Source organism: Podarcis tiliguerta, assembly GCF_965153285.1.
Source record: "Podarcis tiliguerta genome assembly, chromosome: 1".
In the NCBI taxonomy this organism is placed as follows: Eukaryota; Metazoa; Chordata; class Lepidosauria; order Squamata; family Lacertidae; genus Podarcis; species Podarcis tiliguerta.
In genome coordinates this window covers 28,922,475-28,942,064 of record NC_139534.1, presented here as the reverse complement: position 1 = coordinate 28,942,064, position 19,590 = coordinate 28,922,475, and the positions used below count along the sequence as shown (strand labels likewise).

General features: G+C 42.0%; 2 protein-coding genes across 6 annotated transcripts in view; one reads left to right on the top strand and one right to left on the bottom strand.

The window, feature by feature from the left end:
* The window catches only part of CSRNP3 (cysteine and serine rich nuclear protein 3), an 88,870-nt gene extending 88,825 nt beyond the window's left edge, over positions 1 to 45 (top strand). For both annotated transcript variants that reach the window (XM_083409114.1, XM_083409116.1), the window contains one exon: positions 16 to 45. In XM_083409114.1, the coding sequence (XP_083265240.1) occupies positions 16 to 30 (15 nt within the window). In that variant the 3' untranslated portion in view covers positions 31 to 45. The remainder of the gene's footprint in view (positions 1 to 15) is intronic.
* Positions 46 to 3,414: 3,369 nt separating this feature from the next.
* GALNT3 (polypeptide N-acetylgalactosaminyltransferase 3) overlaps positions 3,415 to 19,590 on the bottom strand; it is a 19,903-nt gene continuing 3,727 nt past the window's right edge. For 3 of the 4 annotated variants that reach the window (XM_083409290.1, XM_083409289.1, XM_083409288.1), the window contains 10 exons: positions 18,549 to 19,159; positions 17,308 to 17,480; positions 15,542 to 15,691; positions 14,336 to 14,570; positions 11,690 to 11,807; positions 10,771 to 10,971; positions 9,499 to 9,630; positions 9,296 to 9,397; positions 6,752 to 6,904; positions 3,415 to 5,865 (listed from right to left, as the gene is read on the bottom strand). In XM_083409290.1, coding sequence (XP_083265416.1) covers positions 5,743 to 5,865; positions 6,752 to 6,904; positions 9,296 to 9,397; positions 9,499 to 9,630; positions 10,771 to 10,971; positions 11,690 to 11,807; positions 14,336 to 14,570; positions 15,542 to 15,691; positions 17,308 to 17,480; positions 18,549 to 19,066 — 1,905 coding nt within the window. In that variant the 5' untranslated portion in view covers positions 19,067 to 19,159 and the 3' untranslated portion in view covers positions 3,415 to 5,742. Of the gene's footprint in view, positions 5,866 to 6,751; positions 6,905 to 8,169; positions 8,261 to 9,295; positions 9,398 to 9,498; positions 9,631 to 10,770; positions 10,972 to 11,689; positions 11,808 to 14,335; positions 14,571 to 15,541; positions 15,692 to 17,307; positions 17,481 to 18,548; positions 19,160 to 19,590 lie in introns of those variants that run through there. The other variant, XM_083409291.1, reaches the window with a different exon arrangement.

Genomic DNA, 19,590 nt, shown 5'->3' with positions numbered 1-19,590 from the left:
CTTTTCATGGTACAGAAGATAAAATTTTGAGAAAACAATTATTACAACAGTAAACAACAAATAACTTGTCCTGATAAAATTACAAACTATTCATGCGTTCATTCTTCTCTGCCTGGGAGTTACTACTTTGGAAATCTGCAAAACTAATGAGGACTTACCCAGATGCACCCATTCAAAAGGCCACATAGCACTTTTATCCTGAGTGGTACAAACCCAGCATTAGGGGTAAGCCAACCTGTCTTGTATAGTCTACCATCTTGGTTTTCCTAGAATCCCTATGGCCTACTGATACATTTTAAAATTTCCAAAAAATTTAACTGTAGAGCTTAACTTATCCATGACAGGGAACTCTGAAAACAAGCAAAGTGTCTTTCCTGGATCAGATCAAGTCCAAAATACTTTATTTTTTGCTCTATAAGACACACTTTTTTCCTCCTAAAAAGTAAGGGGAAATGTCTGTGCGTCCCTATGGACAGCGGCGGGATCCCGCTGCAGTCGCGAGCGGAGGATCCATGGCTCCCCTTCCTTCCTGGTTCGCTTACACCCGTGTAAGCGGCTCCTGTCCAGCTTTGCTGCTTTAAAGCGAGCCGCGGAGGAGGGAGGGAGGGATAGGCTCTCCCTTCCCTCCCTCCTCCCCAGTTCAGCTCGCTTTAAAGCAGCAAAGAGGGAGAGGAGCCACTTACACGAGAGGAGGCTTCTGGGGTTCCCGTGTCGGGTCTGTCCAGGGGTGTGCTGCCTCCCCGCTCGTAGCTCCTAAAGAAACATACAGCTCCTGTCCCTCTCACTCTCACTCTGATATACCAGTAGCTTATTAAATAGTTTAGTACAACATTTGATTCAGAATATCCCCCCCCCCCCCATTTTCCTCCTTTAAAAACTAGGTGTGTCTTATGGCGCGAAAAATACTGTAGTTCAAATTCTTTTGCAAGTGTCCTAGCAATCAGCAGCCACTGGTGGGCCACAATGAATTGACTAATTTAACCTTTGTTGTATTCCACATGACATTGGGGAAGGGCTTTGAGGCGCTAAGCATGAAAAACATCATTCTTCCCAGCCCTGCAATTCCTACTTTTTTTCTTTCAGAAGTAAACTTTTTTTTTTATCATGGGACTTTCAATATGACTTCTGTCCCAGTAAAAGTTGCGTTCCCACTGGTAACCCAGCCAACTACACTTTGCTGCTCCCCACCTCTTCATTCCAGTTTCCTCCACATCACTCTCTTATGCACCTTCTGCTAGTCTTCCAAAAGCAGAATCAGCAACAGGAGAAGGCTGCAGTTTAAACAGTGGTGGTGGAAAAACAGTACCTTTCTTAAGAGCAGTTTAGCTCTTAAGGTCACAGAGGTGTTGGCAAGGTCTAAGAGGAGAGCCCTATTTTCAAGGGACTGAGAGGAGCTGTAATTTAAAAGATATGGAGATGCAAAGGACTAGGATTTGGGAGTGGGGATAGGGCTGAGAGAGAACTGGGGCAGGTTTTTTCTATTTATCACCCCCCGCCCTTGGTGAGGCTTGTTTGACAATGAGAAATCCAGCCTTTAGAGTTATCAGCCCAGTCATGTGAAATACCCTGCTAACAAGAGATTCAGCAGGCGCCTTCTGTGCCAACTTCTCTGTTCTGCCAGGCAATTAAGTGTACATCCCCACAATGGCCTAGTGATGTTTGTTTTTAAGTTCTTTTTTATTTTAAACTGGGCTTTAACTTTTTATGACTTTCTTGTTTGGTTTTAGGTTTTTATCTTGTTGTAAACCACCGCGATACAGCGATATATGAATATTTAAACAAACACATGTTCAAAGCAGCCAATCACTTCTTTCATGGGTAAAACTCTGTGCCATCAGAAACACCACCCCCCTTGTCAGCAAAATTTGGTTCATGTGGGTTTACACAAAGGATTAGGAAGCTGCTTTTCTAGACGTTATTGGAAATAATTTTGCAACAGCAGCCTCTGCTGGTTAGTTTATTGAACAAGCATTTAATAAATAAGAACTTCAAAAGGTTTGTTGGTTTGCTTGTTTTAAAAAGGAGCATTTATTATTATTATTATTATTATTATTATTATTATTATTATTATTATTAAATGCATATACCGCCCTATACCTGCAGTTCTCAAGGTGGTTCACAGGATAAAATTAGACTATAAAACTACAAAGTACATAATCAGTAGTCTAGATAAATCTGATATTTAATATTATCCTGTTAAATACACTCTGCAGACACGGGGAATGAATCTCCAACATTAACATGTTCCTTTCAGGAGCTATACCTTTCACTGATTCCCTTTGGCTATTTTATAGCTACAGTCTCAAAGAATTTGAAAACAGAAATAACTAAAATAAAAGATAACACAGGATTGATAGAACTGTAATAATAGAATGCTGCATTTTACAAAATATATTATTATCTGAACGAGATTACACGCATGGTGTACCTTGCCCGGATTGATGCAAGAGAAAGAAATCAACATCTGCTGCCAAGCTGCTATTTATTTTGCTGTGAATGATGATCGATGGAGCTCTGTGGCTTCCTTTGGAGGAGACATACTGACACAATCACAAAAAAACACAAATATCTTTTTCACAAGCACTTGAATGCAAGAAAACAGCTTTGGAGAATGCAACAACTTATTTCCCATTTGCCAGAAACAGATGGGTGGTCCTACTTTTTAACTTCTGGATTTGAGTCTGCCTTTAATGGAGCTGCTCAGATTCCAAAGAACCTTCTGGAACCAGAGGCCTAAGAAAGGAGGTAGGGCTCCAAAACGTATCAGGTTATTAAAGGAAAGGGGCACTAGAAAATGATAGCTGAAGAAGTTTAAAAACAGAGGAATTAGGTGAAATAAGAGAAAAATCAGAGCATGCATTTGAACATAAGGTGCTGATAGATGCTGTAGCTTCTAGACCAGGCATCCCCAAACTCGGCCCTCCAGCTGCTTTGGGACTACAACTCCCATCATCCCTAGCTAACAGGATCAGTGGTCAGGGATGATGGGAATTGTAGTCCCAAAACAACTGGAGGGCCGAGTTTGGGGGTGCCTGTTCTAGATGATGGCATGCAACCATGTTACTGCTGCAGGCCAGTGCCTACGGGCCTCAGTAATTTGCAATGCATTCATTATTCTAACGTCCAAAGGATGCTCTAGAAATTAATCTGGATAGTCTAGATTAATTCCACATCAGGCTGCCTGCTCCCTCCTGCCAGAGTGAGCAATACAAATACACAAACATGGCTACACTTTGCCTGCAGAACTGCCAAACATTTGTTTGTGGTTGGTCCCAGGGCTGTGCTGCAGCAGTTGCCAAGGTTTCTTGTGTTTCCTTTTTTTAGTGGCTTTGAATATCATACCAAGTCACTGGAGCACTCTCAGACCCAAGCAAAGAAACAGAAAGCTGCACACACACCCAAAATTCCAAAGGGTAGCTTTTGCATCAAAATATTTTTATTTTATTACATTTATGAAACAAAATTAAAGAGGCGTTCTGTACAGCATATCATGTATACCTGAAATAAATGCTTAGGAGTACAAGGAAGAATTAAGAACTCAGCCTAGAACAACTGTAGTTAAATGTATCACGTTTAAATCAGATGGAAGACCATTGCAGTGGTGGGATAGAAACACAGCAGAACTGCATGCTGCGGAAAAGATAAAAATATAACGAAGTGCTATGAAGTCATAATTATAGCCTCAGTTTATAGTTTTGGTTGAACGTTTGGGGCAATGCAAGCACGGAGGAAGAAAAAGTAGTAGTTAACTTTGTGACATAAACACCAAATCAACAAAGTAGAGGAAAACCACTGTATAAACATAAAACATACTTTTAAGGAAGAACAATAGTTTTGCTTCAACCATCTGCCACATTGCAAAACTCTGCTTATGCAAGCAGCATCTCAACAATAAGCTTTCAATAGTGTATATGCAAGGCCTCAAGTAGTTGCAACATCCACTTCTTTGTTTAAAACCAGATACCAAAATAAAGAAAACTTCTTTATCAGCTTCTTGAGATGGCAAGTGCTGTAACAACCTCCCCCAATCTAATGTCCGCCAAATGTTTTGAACTACAGCCCCCCATCACCCCTGAACATTGGCCCTGCTGGCTGGGGCTGACGGGAGTTGTAACCCAAAAGATCTGAAGACCAGCTTTGGCTGGATCCGGAAAGGCCCCCAAGAGCACAGAAAGTGCTTCCACATATGCCTGGGGTGGTGATGAGCAAATTTCATTTCTGGTGGCAACCCTCTAACTCCTCAACGGGGAAGAGCTGGGGCCAACTTTGTAAGGTCTGTGTGTGCACATGAAACACAGCACAGGAATCTATGAATGAATAGCAAATATATGCCTGCAATGCTCAGGGGGAAAAGCTCCTTCTTGGTGGCATCCGTCCCCTCTCTTTTAGACACTAGAGGAATTATTCACAAAGAGTGAGCTTTTATTTGCAACTACTTGGTTTAATTGCTAAGGGTGGATCGAATGTAATGCCAGTTATCTGATTCTAGCACAGTGTAATGTTCTCCTCCCCAGCATGCCCTCTAAATCTGTTCCAGGGGCTCTCCCCAACCCTCTGGAGTAGATTTGTGGAGGAAGAATCTAGTTGCACGAGTGAAAATCCATGAGCTGATGTAGCATTGTACTTGAAAACCCCTCTATTTTTCTCAGCATTGTTGACCCATCACACTAAGCAGCAAAAAGTGCTGAATACTGACTCTTAATTAAGGTGTTTAATCACAGAACGTGCAACCAGTAAGATATTTTGTTAAAATTCCTTGCATGTAGAAAGCAAATAATCCTAACTCTAAACCCAGCAGGTTCAGTTAAAAAATTACAAATTTCTGATGAAAGACACCAGTTACTTAAAATGTTTTGCAATAGCTTTGAATTAAAAGGGTCATGTTTTAAATTATGAACACATGAAAGAGGAAAATAGGAATTAGAGATATGGAAACGTGGAACCCACACATAATAGGGAAAAAATGAGAGACACCAGAATTGTCTAAGAAGCAAGTAATGTGATATATCAGGAGAAACAATAAACACCCTTTCAACCAAAAGAGAACAATTTTGTAATCAGTTTCAGAAATCTTAAAACATACAAAGCTCATCACTGATAAGCATAATGAACAACAGAACACCAAAAACAGCAGCATACAGAGACCAAACCAGTTTGCAAGGGGCTAACACCAAGAAAGTATTATTCATTGGAGTGGTAATAGAACTTCATAGTTTCAGAAGAATTGATAAACTTCATAGATATTTCTTGCTATAAACACTGAGCCAACTAGATCAATGTGTAAACCAGGGGTGGTCATTTAAGGAAAGCTGTCACAGTTTAAATTATAAAGAACACCTATAAGGCACTCTATTTTTCAGAAAATATAGAAAAAAAATCATCTCCCGTAACCTCTATCAACAAGTTTCTTCAGTTATTGACCAGAATTTGTTTGTGAATGCACGTATGTAAAACTTTTACAAACTATCCCCAAACCACTGAGAATTGTGTCTTAAAGACAGAGGTTTTACAAAAATATATATACTGGAAATATAATTTCCAATATTTGTAAACATTTTTTAAGAATCAAGAAACCTGTATTCCTTGGATTTCTTGCCAGCTAAATTGTGCATTTTAATTTTGAAGTAAAAATGCTTTTTTTTATTTTTTACAGTTAAGATGACTCTGCATAATTTAAGTTAAAGCTGGATAATTTTGAAGGAGATACAGTTCCCGTTTAAATCATCTCCTAATTACCAGTACTTAATTGTTTCGGCTAAAAATCCATTTTTGGAAGACATCTGAGGGGTTACACGTCACCAAGCTTGGGTGCTCTTTATTTCCTGTCAGGCACATCTTTAAGGCTGCGTTGTACAACGACTGGTCCTAGAAAAGTGGAGAGAGAAGACACATTTTTATATTACTTTTTCTCCAAGGAGATTAGGGGGGCATGCAAGGACTACCCACTTTAACCTTACAACAATGCTGTGAAGTAGATTGGCCATACAGTGGCTTATGCGGAGTCACTCAATAAACTTTGGGGCTGAGTGGGGATTTGAAACTGGCTCTGCCCAATCCAAGTACGACAGGTGATTGTACTATATCACATCGTCTCTCTAGTTTTGCCCATTAACCCAGCCAAGATTTTGTAGACATCATGCATACTTGGAGAGACAAAATTCTATCAATGCTGACAAAGACTGATGATTCTGCAACAAATTCCCCAGTGCTAAAAGCTGCAGCTATATTTACGTCTTTGAATTTAGAGCCTGCTATATTCTAGAGGCTTACAGTGGGTTGAAGGTAGCAATATTGGATATATATATATTTTTAAAAAATGCTTCCCTTTATCATGATGGGTTCACTGTTCTATAATGGTATCTAAAAACATGGCTGTTCTTGAGAGGTACTGGGAGAAGGGAAAATGAGATCTAGAAAGTTTTTACATAGGGCTCAGAACTACAGCTTTTTCTGCACATCTCAACAACTTTTCAGCTACCAGGAAGGAGCTGGAAAACCTCACACATGTTCTGAAGAAAAGAGTCATTCTAAGTATGTGCCAAGTTTCACACTGGGGGACAGGGACTTGCACAGAGGAGCTTATATGCAACAATAAATATCTCTAAGAAGAACTTGCTCCTGTAGCTGCCCTATCGTATGGGAGCAGTACATGTAAATGTAAAACTCCTCCTCCACATTTAATTATCTAGCAGCTCCAAACTATAAAAACTATATGTTCTCTTTTTGCTTGGCTGAATTGATTTGAGAATACCTCTCGGATCTCCCATTTCTCTTCTGGGGGGGTTCTGCTGTTCTTCCCTTTGTAGCCACAGTCATGAAGTTGTGCTTCTCCTGATAAAGCATGCAGGCACAGCTCTTTCTGGATGTTGTGCCTAATTTCATGATGTGCAGAATATTCAAAGTACTATATAAAGAAACAATTCAGTCAGGGAAGTATCACCCAAAACTCAACCATACAAATTCATGGCGTCCCTTTGAACTCCAGATTAATGCTTACAGAACAACTTGATGCTTTGCAGGTGGAGTGCTTTATACACAATGCCTAAACCATGACAAGGGCAGGTCACTAAAAATAGTAGGGTGAAAAAGGAAAGATTTTAGTTTCCCTTCTGTCTCCCACTCAGAGACAAGGCAGGAGAGATAGCTATGTGGCAGATTCCCAATGAAACCAATTTGTACAGAGCAGATCCCAGAGCTGCTTGGGAAGGTAGGAGGCTCTCTGGAACAATGTAGGAAGTTGCACTGGGGCCTGCAGGGAGAATTGGTGAAAACTGCCTTCCCCTCCCTTATTCTAGAGGAGCAGCTTCTGCTTGACTCGGGTCCCTTCTATGAACAGAGTAGCCTTTCCATTCATGAAAGAGACATTCTGGATCTAACCCAGAATTAGTATGAAAAGTCTGTGCAATGTCTAAGGATCCTAGAACTCTTGCAATTGAAAGGTGCTATCCACTCAAAGTTAAGCACTTTTAAAGCCACACTGATTTCAGTGCTTAACTTTGGCAAGATCATATCCAAGGCATCTATCAATTGCAAGGGGTAGAAGCAGCTGCCCAGCCATAGTGTGCCAGCACTGCCTTAACAGTATAAGTGAAATGTCTTCCACTGGCATGGCACCCTTGCCGACGCTGGTGTAGACCAGGCAATAATGACACTTGCAATATGCCCTGGACCTCCTTTGGGAGGATTGGTGGGATAAATATATATGCTATTAAATGAATATAAGTTACCAGATTGTTCTTCTCTTCCTGTATCAAACTAATAGTATGAAATTCAAAAACAAATACTATTTAAAAGAGACCATTGAGATCAGCAAGTTACTAGGTAACCACTAAGGAATCAAACAATGGAATTATTGTCCACATCTTTTGATGGACAATTGATAGTTTCAGTGTGAATATGTAGCTTTCCTATTTGCCACTACAGTATTTTTTACGATAGGGTAATTTACATAAAAACGGAGTGGGTTTTTTTATTGAATGAAATGAACTATGATTTGCAACGCCTAGTTACATTTCCAGAGGTGCTACATTTAAGGGATGCAATATGTTCTGAACCATCTCTGCTCCACAAGTTGTGCACCGAGAAGTGTTTGTTAGAAGTTCAGCCATCTAGGAATGTACATAGGCTCAAAATGGTGGGTGGTTTTAGCATAGGGAAGACCACTCTAACCTCCCAGCATGAGGCTGTAAGTATGACAGGACAGATGACACAGGCCTGGTTGCTTAGTCACCCACTGGTTTCCTCCTTGACAGCAAAAGTTCTAAAGACAAAGGAAAAAGCAGCAGAAGAAAGAGGGAGGGAAAGAGTAAAGATTATTAAGTTTACAATGCAGAAATGAAGAGTGTTCCCGCAGAATAGATCAGAAGCAGACAAAAAGCTGAAAGAGAGATGAAGAGTGCATGGCAGAGACAGTCAGGGAACTAGTGTAACCAAGGCAGTATATAGCATTATGGAAGTCATCCAAGTTATTAGTGTGAGGTTATAAAAGATGTGGACTCTGCAGAGGAAGGAGACTCAAATTGAGAGTTGGTCTTCACTTTGGGTTCCACTGCATCGATGCCAATGGTAGGCTACTCTCCCTAACACAATGCCCTCTTTTTATACTGAATACCTTAAATGAGAGACATGCTTACAATAGACACACTCAAACAGGAACATAAAGAACATCAGGCTTCCCAAATAAAACAGTGATTACACACTAACTTCTAACCATAGGGAAGGCTCCAAATTTGGTGCTGCCCTTGGAGAGCTCCTTGCTCTTTATAACGCAATGCAGTAATCTAACCTTGAGGTTACCAGAGCATAGACAACAGTAGTTAGGCTATCCCTGTCCAGGTAGGGACGTAGCTGGGCCACCAGCCAAAGCTGATGGAAGGCATTCCAGGCCACTGAGGCCACCTGAGCCTTGAGCGACAGCAAAGGATCCAGGAGTACCCCCAAGCTACAAACCTGCTCCTTCAGAGGAAGTGTAACCCCATCAAGAGCAATCTCCTACCCATCCGGTCTAGGGAACCACTCACTAACAGGGCCTCACTCTTATCTGGATTGAGTTTCAGTTTGTTGGCTCTCATCCAGTCCATTACTTCCACTGCCTCACCTGCAGATGTAAAGGAGAACTAGAGCTAAGTGTAACCAGCATACCGCTGACAACTTACTCCAAACCTCCAGATAACCCCACCTAGTGGTTTCATGTAGATATTCTAGGCATGAGACCTGATAAATTTAAAACATGCTCTGAAAACACATTGCTGTGCTTATCTGCACAGTTACATAAAAACTGAATGCAACATTTCACCTGGTTTCCTCCAAGCCCGTGACATGTATACATAATCAATGGCTTGCCACCATTATTATTTTCTCCAGCATCCAGGCATGTTCTTCTCCCAACATTTTTTAACTAAGGAATGTAAAAAAATGGAAATGTAAGTACAGAATAGCATAGTTAAATCCTCTACACATTTGCTTTATTTCTTCTTGTAAAAAGAAAAGCATACTCACAAATCCATATAATGGAGGATTCAAGTCTGGTACATATGCCTCAGGATAAACATTGCTAAGGTACCACGTAAAGTTTTTACATTGTAATTGTTGCCTTAACTCATATCTTTTTGAGAGGTCACCAAACGTTTTCTGTTGAAACAATACTAAACAGTGTTATAACAAAAACAAATCACAAATAATATTTTTTACTGAAAGTAAACACAGAGGGAATTTGTAAATTAATTCAGTTAAACAAGCTTTAAATAATCTTTAAATAATGAAAATAGAGGTTGGAGGTCCATTTAGAAGCCACTCAACTTCTTGCAGCCCTCAACACATTCCCTATAATCATTATATGTTCTGATCAAATTATACTTTTCCATGTATCCCCAAAGAATCAGAATTGGAGCAAGGAACACCACTTACCCAATAATGGTGGCAACAACCTGAATAATCACCCAATAATTCCTTCTCTCTCTCTCTTATGTCAATAAGTAAATAATTGACATAAACTTATAGAGCCAGGAATACACACAAGCACACTTGAGATGCAAATCTACATTATCCTTTGCCATCCATTTGTTAAATCACTAACTTTAATTTTCTCCCTAAACAACTGGCCAACTTGGGGTCTTTGAGGTTATCAAATGTTGTTAATTCCGTATTTACATTTAACATGACATAAGAAAAGCCTACTGAACCAAGTCAAAGTCCTGTCTTGGTTCAGCAGCCAATTAGATGACTATGTGAAGCACATAAGCAAAATCTGAGTGCAATAGCACTCTCCCCATTTGTGACTCTGGCATTCAGATGTATACTGCCATTGACAGTAGAGGTAGAACACAGCCTTATACTCTGTGCATTTGTTTTTTAAAGTCATCCAAGCTGTTTGCCACCACTGAATCTTACAGATACTGCCTGGTACTAGCCTTCTAATATTTATCTTAGTTGGCTAATACTGCTTTAGTAAAATCAAGATTCTTTTTAGTCATTCTTTTAGACTTCACATATATTAATCAACTGAATGTTAAAGAGAATTATTGAGAAAGATCCCCCTCATTCCTCCTAGAAATTGGTGGATGCAATTAACGTCACTACTCTAGTTCAAAGAGCTTCGGGGAGGTATTGTATAAAAGATTAAATGAAGAGGTAATGGGCACTACTGAATCTATTCAATATATTGCCAATCAGTGCCTACTACGTTTATATATTTTCACAATAAATAATTTTTGCTCACCAAGAACTTCAGTGCAGCAACTGATTTCTAATACCACCACCATCGTCACCTACTTGTTTAACTATTTTTGTTGCTTCTGTGTTTCTCCGGTAAAATATATACTTATATTCATCCATCCAGACTTCTGCAAGACGAACTTGATTACGGGTGATCACTTGAGTCCCTTTTGGAAAGGTATGGGGGCTCTTGCTGCGAAATACATGGCCCACAACTGAGCAAGGTATGATTTCCAGCTGACCTCCACATTGCCACACCTGAAAAAATAACAGTTTCACTTATCAGCCTTTAACAGAATACCAGATAGCAGGTAATATTGCTCTAGAAGCATTTGTATAAAAATGCTTTCTGAAATCAAACCCTGTCTACCTACAGGGTAGTAAGATATTATTGCAATACTGATGCAGCAACCAAGCACCTGACACTACACTACTAGGGATGGGGAGAGATCCAATTCAGCCCACATTTAAACATGAATCTACTCATTTTCCATTTTCCAAAACAACATGCAAACTGAAACACAGGCATTATTCAAAATTCACATTTAGAGGCGTCCCGTCCCCCCACTTACACGCAATCAACTTGCTCACGACTGTGCATATGTGTGGCGCCAGGGAATAAATAAGTACAGGTGGGCATCATTTCATGTGGGGGTTCCATTCTTGGCCCCTGTGGGCATCAGCAAAGTGTGTATATGCATGCCACGCCCTGTTACAGTCCGTTTTCATGAGAATATTAATAAATAAATAAATCGCAAATTGTTCCAAAATGTTGAGAAAACAAATTTAAGGCTGGAAAACTGAGGACTGAAACGGACAGGTCCTTCCACCCCTAAATAATACAGTATTTTCTCCCTCCAGGTTATCATTAGCCTAAGACCAAGCTCATCTGGTCTCCTATTCTATAGGGAGCAACTGAAATGCAACCGAGGTTTGTCATTGCATCTTCATGTGAATATTGTGTCTCTAAACTTACTCGGAAAGACATTTCTATATTTTCTCCTCCCCATATTTCCATTTCTTCATCATAGCTTCCAACTTTGTAAAAGTAGTCCTTTGATATTGAAAAGAGGCCTCCTGCAAAAGTGGGTGTTCTGCAAAAAAGATAGGGGGGGGGGAATCTTTCATGAAGCTAACAATTTCCCAATCTGGGGAAAACCTGTTATTTTTCTTTTTAAGATCCCAAAGCCCATCCCTCTTCAAGAAAGCCTGATAAATGAGCAATCAACACTTTATGAACCATCAGCAAAAGCAAACAGCCAACAGCAGAAGGAAACGCATTAGTGAAAATGTTTCGCTACTATTTGGGCTTTGTAGAGAAGCTACTACCATGAGTTATATGCACATCAGCATCCATTTCAAAGCCAGAACAATAAAATAGTCAACAACTGTCCTGGGAAGAAATTGCTTCTGAAATATGACTTGTGCAGTAGTTGTATTACTACAATGAAACAGTGCGACTTGGGGCAGGGGGAGGGATTGCTCAACTCAACTGAAAGGGGGGGAAAGGAAATGTGCCCTAGTTTTAATCAGTCATTATATGCCCCACCTCCATTTTGAAGGTAAATTTCAATGAATCAAGGAGCTATATGTAAATTGCATTCTGTAATGGTGCAGAAATTCTACACCAAAGCAACAAGCAGGTTTAATTAGGGATGCCAACTTTTCTCTTACAGTCTCTTTCTGCCTCCAACAGCTGCATTGCATTCCCATCATCCTACCTTCAAAGCCAAGGATGCCATCACTCGGGCTTTTGTTATAGCAAACCTCAGCCAAAAAAGCAACATTAGCATCCATAGCACTCTCAGTATTTAAAATTCAACTGATGGCTTTTTCTATACATACAACTCTTCTACTGATAGAGCTTATTTGAGGTGGTTCAGGTCCTACTAAAACTTAAAATTTCAAGAGTTCTTTGAAAAAAATGTTTAAAACCTGAAGTACCATGTGAAAAGAATACAAGATATGGAAGACAGAGCTTCTCTGATCCTTCTGAAATTCTTTTTCTCTTTTAACCAAAATGAAAAAAGTTACCGTATTTTTCGCCCCATAAGGCGCACCGGCCCATAGGACGCACCTAGTTTTTTGGGGGGGAAATAAAGAAAAAAAATTTATTTCCCCCCCAGGTGCGGGGCTGGGGCGGGAAGCTGTCCCCCGAGTTTGCGGGGCTGGCGACGGGGAGGAGCAGGCTTCTCCCCCCCGCCAGCCTTCTAACCAAGTCGGGGGACAGTGGGAAAGGCGCGCCGCGCCTCTCCCGCTATCCTCCGAGTTTGCGGGGCTGGCGATGGGGAGGAGCAGGCTTCTCCCCCCCGCCAGCCTTCTAACCAAGTCGGGGGACAGCGGGAAAGGCGCGCTGCGTCTCTCCCGCTCTCCCCCGAGTTTGCGGGGCTGGCGACGGGGAGGAGCAGGCTTCTCCCCCCGCCAGCCTTGTAACCAAGTCGGGGGACAGTGGGAAAGGCGCGTCGCGCCTCTCCCGCTCTCCCCAGAGTTTGCGGGGCTGGCGATGGGGAGGAGCAGGCTTCTCCCCCCGCCAGCCTTGTAACCAAGTCGGGGGACAGCGGGAAAGGCGCGCCGCGCCTCTCCCGCTATCCCCCGAGTTTGCGGGGCTGGCGATGGGGAGGAGCAGGCTTCTCCCCCCCGCCAGCCTTCTAACCAAGTCGGGGGACAGTGGGAAAGGCGCACCGCGCCTCTCCCGCTCTCCCCCGAGTTTGCGGGGCTGGCGACGGGGAGGAGCAGGCTTCTCCCCCCGCCAGCCTTGTAACCAAGTCGGGGGACAGCGGGAAAGGCGCGCTGCGTCTCTCCCGCTCTCCCCCGAGTTTGCGGGGCTGGCGACGGGGAGGAGCAGGCTTCTCCCCCCGCCAGCCTTGTAACCAAGTCGGGGGACAGCGGGAAAGGCGCGCTGCGTCTCTCCCGCTCTCCCCCGAGTTTGCGGGGCTGGCGACGGGGAGGAGCAGGCTTCTCCCCCCCCGCCAGCCTTCTAACCAAGTCGGGGGACAGCGGGAAAGGCGCGCTGCGTCTCTCCCGCTCTCCCCCGAGTTTGCGGGGCTGGCGACGGGGAGGAGCAGGCTTCTCCCCCCGCCAGCCTTGTAACCAAGTCGGGGGACAGCGGGAAAGGCGCGCCGCGCCTCTCCCGCTATCCCCCGAGTTTGCGGGGCTGGCAATGGGGAGGAGCAGGCTTCTCCCCCCCGCCAGCCTTCTAACCAAGTCGGGGGACAGTGGGAAAGGCGCGCCGCGCCTCTCCCGCTATCGCCCGAGTTTGCGGGGCTGGCGACGGGGAGGAGCAGGCTTCTCCCCGCCGCCAGCCTCCAAACCAGGTCTGGGGACAATGGGATGGCGGCATTCCGCCTCCCTGCTCTCCCCCGAGCTTGTGGGGCTGGGGGTGGGGCTCTCCTGAAGCCTGGAGAGCGAGAGGGGTCGGTGCGCACCGACCCCTCTTGCTCTCCAGGCTTCAGCGAAAGCCTGCATTCGCCCCATAGGACGCACACACATTTCCCCTTCATTTTTGGAGGGGAAAAAGTGCGTCCTATAGGGCGAAAAATACGGTACATGTGAATTATTCTTTGGAACAATATTTTCAAGTAAATATTTTGTAAATGGAAAAAAAAAATGTTTCATTGCTTACTTAATAGGGTATGTTTCATCTTTCCTTCTCTTGCCTTCATGTTCAGGAAGAGATTCCCATCCAAACGACAAACTCCAGTCAAAATTCCCTCTATTATGGTTTTGACCATAAGGGGAAGGTTTCATGAATTCAAATGTATTTAGATCTATAGATGAAATATCAGGGCTTACGACACGAGTATTGTTTTCAGCTATTCTGGCCAACAATGGCTCTAGCCAGCCATAGAAACATTCACCTGAGAGAGGAAACAGGAGGTAAAATAATGATTATATGCTGGATTTATCCACTTTCATAAAAGCAGTTACAGGAACATTTTAATTTCACTTAGGCTGTGATCCTATGCACATTTATTTGGAAGTAAGTCCCACTGAATTTACTTACTTCTGAGTAAGGTAAAGGTAAAGGACCCCTGGATGGTTAAGTCCAGTCAAATTTGACTATGGGGTGCGGCGCTCATCTCTACTTTCAGGCCAAGGGAGCAGGGGTTTGTTTGCAGACAGCTTTCTGGGTCATGTGGCCAGCATTACTAAACCTCTTCTGGCACAACAGGACACCGTGACTAAAGCCAGAGTGCATGGAAACGCTGTTTACTTTCCTGCCGCAACGGTACCTATTTATCTACTTTCACTGGAATGCTTTCAAACTGCTAGGTTGGCAGGAGCTGGGACAGAGCAACATCAAGCAGATTCAAACTGCCGACCTTGCAATCAGCAAGCCCAAGAGGCTTGGTGGTTTAGACCACAGTGCCACCCATGTCCCACTTGAGTAGACCTACATAGGATTGCTGTTATTTTAAAAAATCCACATGTGTGCTGGAAATATTGTTAGCTTACAGATACCTGCTATGAAATATCACATATACCATCAAATGAAAAATATGGCTAGCACGAAATGAAAATGAACTTTGATTTTTCCCATCCCAAACCTCAGTCCGAAACACAAATTAGATATTTTAAAAATTGACTAGCTTTGGCTTTCTCCCAAGATTCATGTGCATTTGTGTAAAAGCTGTCCTTAGCTTAAATAGTTTTTCTGCAATTAGTTCCATGTTTTTAAAAGATGTACATTTTCAACAGCAATGCTTCTATAGTGTTATTTGTTAGAAAAACAGCTAAAACAGGACAAGGAAAAAATCAATATGAAAAGGAAATTCTTTAATATTTGTTAGCTAACTAAACACTATTACAGTCCAACACTATTACTTACAGTGTGCATCCAAAAAAGTGAGGGTTTCTCCAGTTGCTATTGAAGCACCTAATAATCGAGCAGTGATGAGCCCCTTTCTTTCCTTTTGTCGTACAACTTTAACTATCTGGAATTGTTTCACATAATCATCCAATTTATCCTGCAAGTATTCTAAAAAGACAACAAGACAGTCTTTGCCAATTTAATAAAAGGCAAACGTTAAGTTCACTTTTCATAACTAGCCACTCAGTAAGAGGAAAGTCAAAATACATTTATTCTGAAATGCCTGTACTGTAGTTTCAGCTTGAAGGGACAAGAGCATCTGCTTTTATTGAAGAATGGGGGAAGGGAGATACGACCCCAAATACACCAGGAACCAGAATTTGGGGGAAATGCAATTTCTAGTACAAAGCAGTAAAAAGTTTAGTTCTGTACAAAGATGAGTTTGCCAAGTTGTCATATCTTCTTGACAGCTCAGTTGGTTAGAGCGTGGTGCTGATTAATGCCAAGGTTGCAGGTTTCATCCCCATACAGGACAGCTGCATATTCTGCATTGCAGGGGGTGGACTAGATGATTTGCAGGGTCCCTTCCAACTCCACTTCTATGATAATTTTTTTTGGAAAGACATTCTACTGAAAAGTATTCTACTGACAGAAAGAGAACAAGTTTTACTCGTTTGGCAGGGGAGTCAAATAACATTAGTTACCCTTACCACATTTATGAAGTAGGTTGGGCATTACTGAATTCTTTTCATAACTAAATAAGCCTTTTGAAGGGGGGGGGGGAGAGAGAAAATTTGCCTGGTCCTGACCTAGAGACTCTCCCTTTAAGACTGCTGCAAGATAGCAAGTCAATCGGCTAGTTCAGTGAATGCGTTCTCTCATTGCCACCCTGCACAGATTGTAGAGAGCAGGAGCCCTCCTTCTGCCATCCACAAAGGAGACTAACATTCCAGTGGGTCCTATATGCATGTACAATCCAATGCTTACAGGCAACAATAATTTGTCTAGGTCATGTGTGCATACGTTTCATTGAAATATTATGCCCTGCAAAAGTAACTGTGGCAAAGGAAGTGGGGCAAATGCATCAGGCAGACGTGGGAGAAAGGCATTCTCTCGCTTCCACCACATGCAGAAAGTAGTGCCTGAGCCAGTCTTTCTTCACTTGCTGTGAAGCAGAACTACAGGCATTCTTTCTTTGGCAGATAACGGAAGGGGAGGAGTGGTGAGAGAAGGGGCTGCTGGTGCACCAAAACAACAGCTACTAATTAAGATAAAAGCTCAGGTTGGATATTTTGCCAAACCATGGTTTAAGCTTCCAAATGTACAGACAACAAAGTATGATTTAGAGTTTCTCATCTGCTTTATTTTCCACCCACTCATCACCAGCTTCACAAGTCTGTAAATTCGCTCCTGTCTCCATAGCGCAGCAGCCTCTTGAGACAAAAGCATAATTACAGCTATTGCTCTTATTAAATCAGATATCACATCAAGCCAGTTAGCACAAACCATGGTTTGCAAACCTATGTCAAGTCCTGTTTTCAAAATCTAGTTTGGTGGCTGTTCACAAACCATAGTCAATTCAGACATCATGCCTAATGTAATTAAGCATTAAGGATCATGAACTGAGACAAAGAGAAAGCACAAATCATTTCAGTTTGAGAGATCTTTATACTTTATAAATATAAATATTTTTTGTTATTTAAAAGGTGCATATTCTCAGGAACACAAAATAACATGAAAAACTCAAATGTGAAAAACCACACACAAACATTATACGTTCTTACCATCTATACTGGCATCATCCACCAAAATTATTTCCTTCAGTAATATTGCAGGGGAAGTATACATCACACTGTGAACTGTTCTTAAAAGAGTAGACCATGCTTCGTTGTGGAAAACTATGATAACACTTGTGGTAGGTAGTGGAGGGCAGCGTTTAAACTTTTGCTCAATACATCTAGATGACAAAAACAGTTTTTAGAATGAAAAATGGATTATAAGTCTGATACTTTGATGTGGCACAGATAAAGCTTGGCAAGTATGGTGGAACTTCTTTCTCACACCAATATAAAAAAGCCATGCACAAGATCTGTGTGGAGCAATTGCTTCCAGAGTATCCTAACAATACAGTAACATGTTTTTGTAATACATCACAAGGGGCATGTGGCGATTTAGAATAATTGTCACCATAAAATGTCCAGGATTTACAATTTATCAAGGATTAGACACTTGTGATGAAAGAAAAGGGCATCCTTTCATCAATACATCTTAAAACAGGGGTGGGGAACCTTCAGACCCTAACTAGGCTCGCTATACCTGCCCATTTGGCCAAGCAGGCCATTCTGACTAAGCCACACCCATCTGCCAATCACCTCACAACATATATTGCATCTGTTGTGGGAAGGCAAAAAGGCAGCTGGGCTAGGACAAAGGGGGCTTCTGAAGTGACAGTGATCAGATGATTGGCAGCACTTCAGCAACTTGTAGCAAATACCCTTGTGCAGTATTTTGAAGTTGCCACAATCAACCGATTGTCCGGGCTTCAAAACGCAGTGCCATTTTAAAGGTACTTGCAAAGAGCCCTGTGCTGTGCTTTGAAATCCTGACAAACCGTTGGCTATTGAGATCTCAAAGTGCCATGTCATCTAAAATCACTGTGATGACGGGTGTGTGTGTGTCCTGACCTCATCAAATTTGCACAGAGTAAGTATCTGGTCCACTGGTGAGTTTTAATTTCCAACCCCTTTCTTAAAGGAAATGGGTGAAAGGGCACCAAGCCCAAACAAATTTACATCACAATCTATTGAATTTCTTAGATGCATTATTTGCTTCCATAATTAGAAGATTACTGTACTCATACTTACACAGCTTCATACTTACAGATGCAAAATTAAGTAGCTAGAAATTATGCTAATGATAGTGGAGACAAAGTACATATCAATGCAGAACATGGGGAATCAAAACCCCTTTTCAATACTTTGCATATGTAATTAAAGACCAGAAATCCAAATATACTTCAACATACTCAGGAGGTCGTGTGTCTGGTCCAAGATCCCGGTGTAAAGAAATCCTGTCACTTGCGAAAGCGTTGAAACAATGTTTTTCATCTCCTCGTTCTTTTTCCTCCTTCTCAGCTGGACTTAAATTGACCGTTTTGAATGGTTTACCAGAAGCCCCTGGAGCATTAGAGTCCTGAGGGGGTCGATCCAGGTGAGGTGTCAGCTCTGCTGCTGTATAGGAGCCAGGTAAACAGCGCTTCTGTCCTGCCTTTTGAGTTTGCCTAATAGGCGCCTTAATCTGCATTTTTGGCTTTGCAACTTTAATATTGTTCACAGCTTTTAATACTAGACCCAGTACATTATTAATCTTTCCATCTTTTGATGGGCTCCCAGGCTCCTCATTAAAATCCTGAATGCCAACTTCTCTTTGTAGCAGAAACAAAAATATCAAGAAGATAAAAATAATGAAGGTAAACTTCCAAAGTTTCCACGGGGACAAACGTTTCATTGTGAATCGTCTTAGCAGCCTTACGAAAGCCATCATGCCCACCCTCCACTTGTCCACGTATGCAAGTGCTTCCAATGATGCTATTCTTCATTCATAGAGGTAGTTAGATGCTTCATAAAATGGTCATATCTGCAGAAAAGTTTTTTAAGTGTTAATAAGTGCTATTGTATAAATGGACACTTTAATGCTTCATAAGGACAGGTGTGTCCGCTTAATTAGGCACAGAGTAAAACCTGTGCAAAGCAGGATAGCATTCTTTTCAGTACAGTACTCAAGCTGTCTTCTCGTTTCTAAACTTGCCACAACTTGTATTTGAATTTTGACCAAGGGCTACAAATAATAATGATAATTTATACCCCGCCCAGCTGGCTGTACTGCCCCAGCCACTTTGGGCGGCTTCCAGCATATATAAAAACATAGTAAAACATTAAACCTTAAAAAGCTTCCCTAGGCTGCCTTCAGATGTTTCCTAAATGTTATATAATTACTCATCTCCTTAACATCTGATGGGAGGGTATTCCACTGGGAAGGCACCACTACCAAGAAGGCTCTCTGCCTGG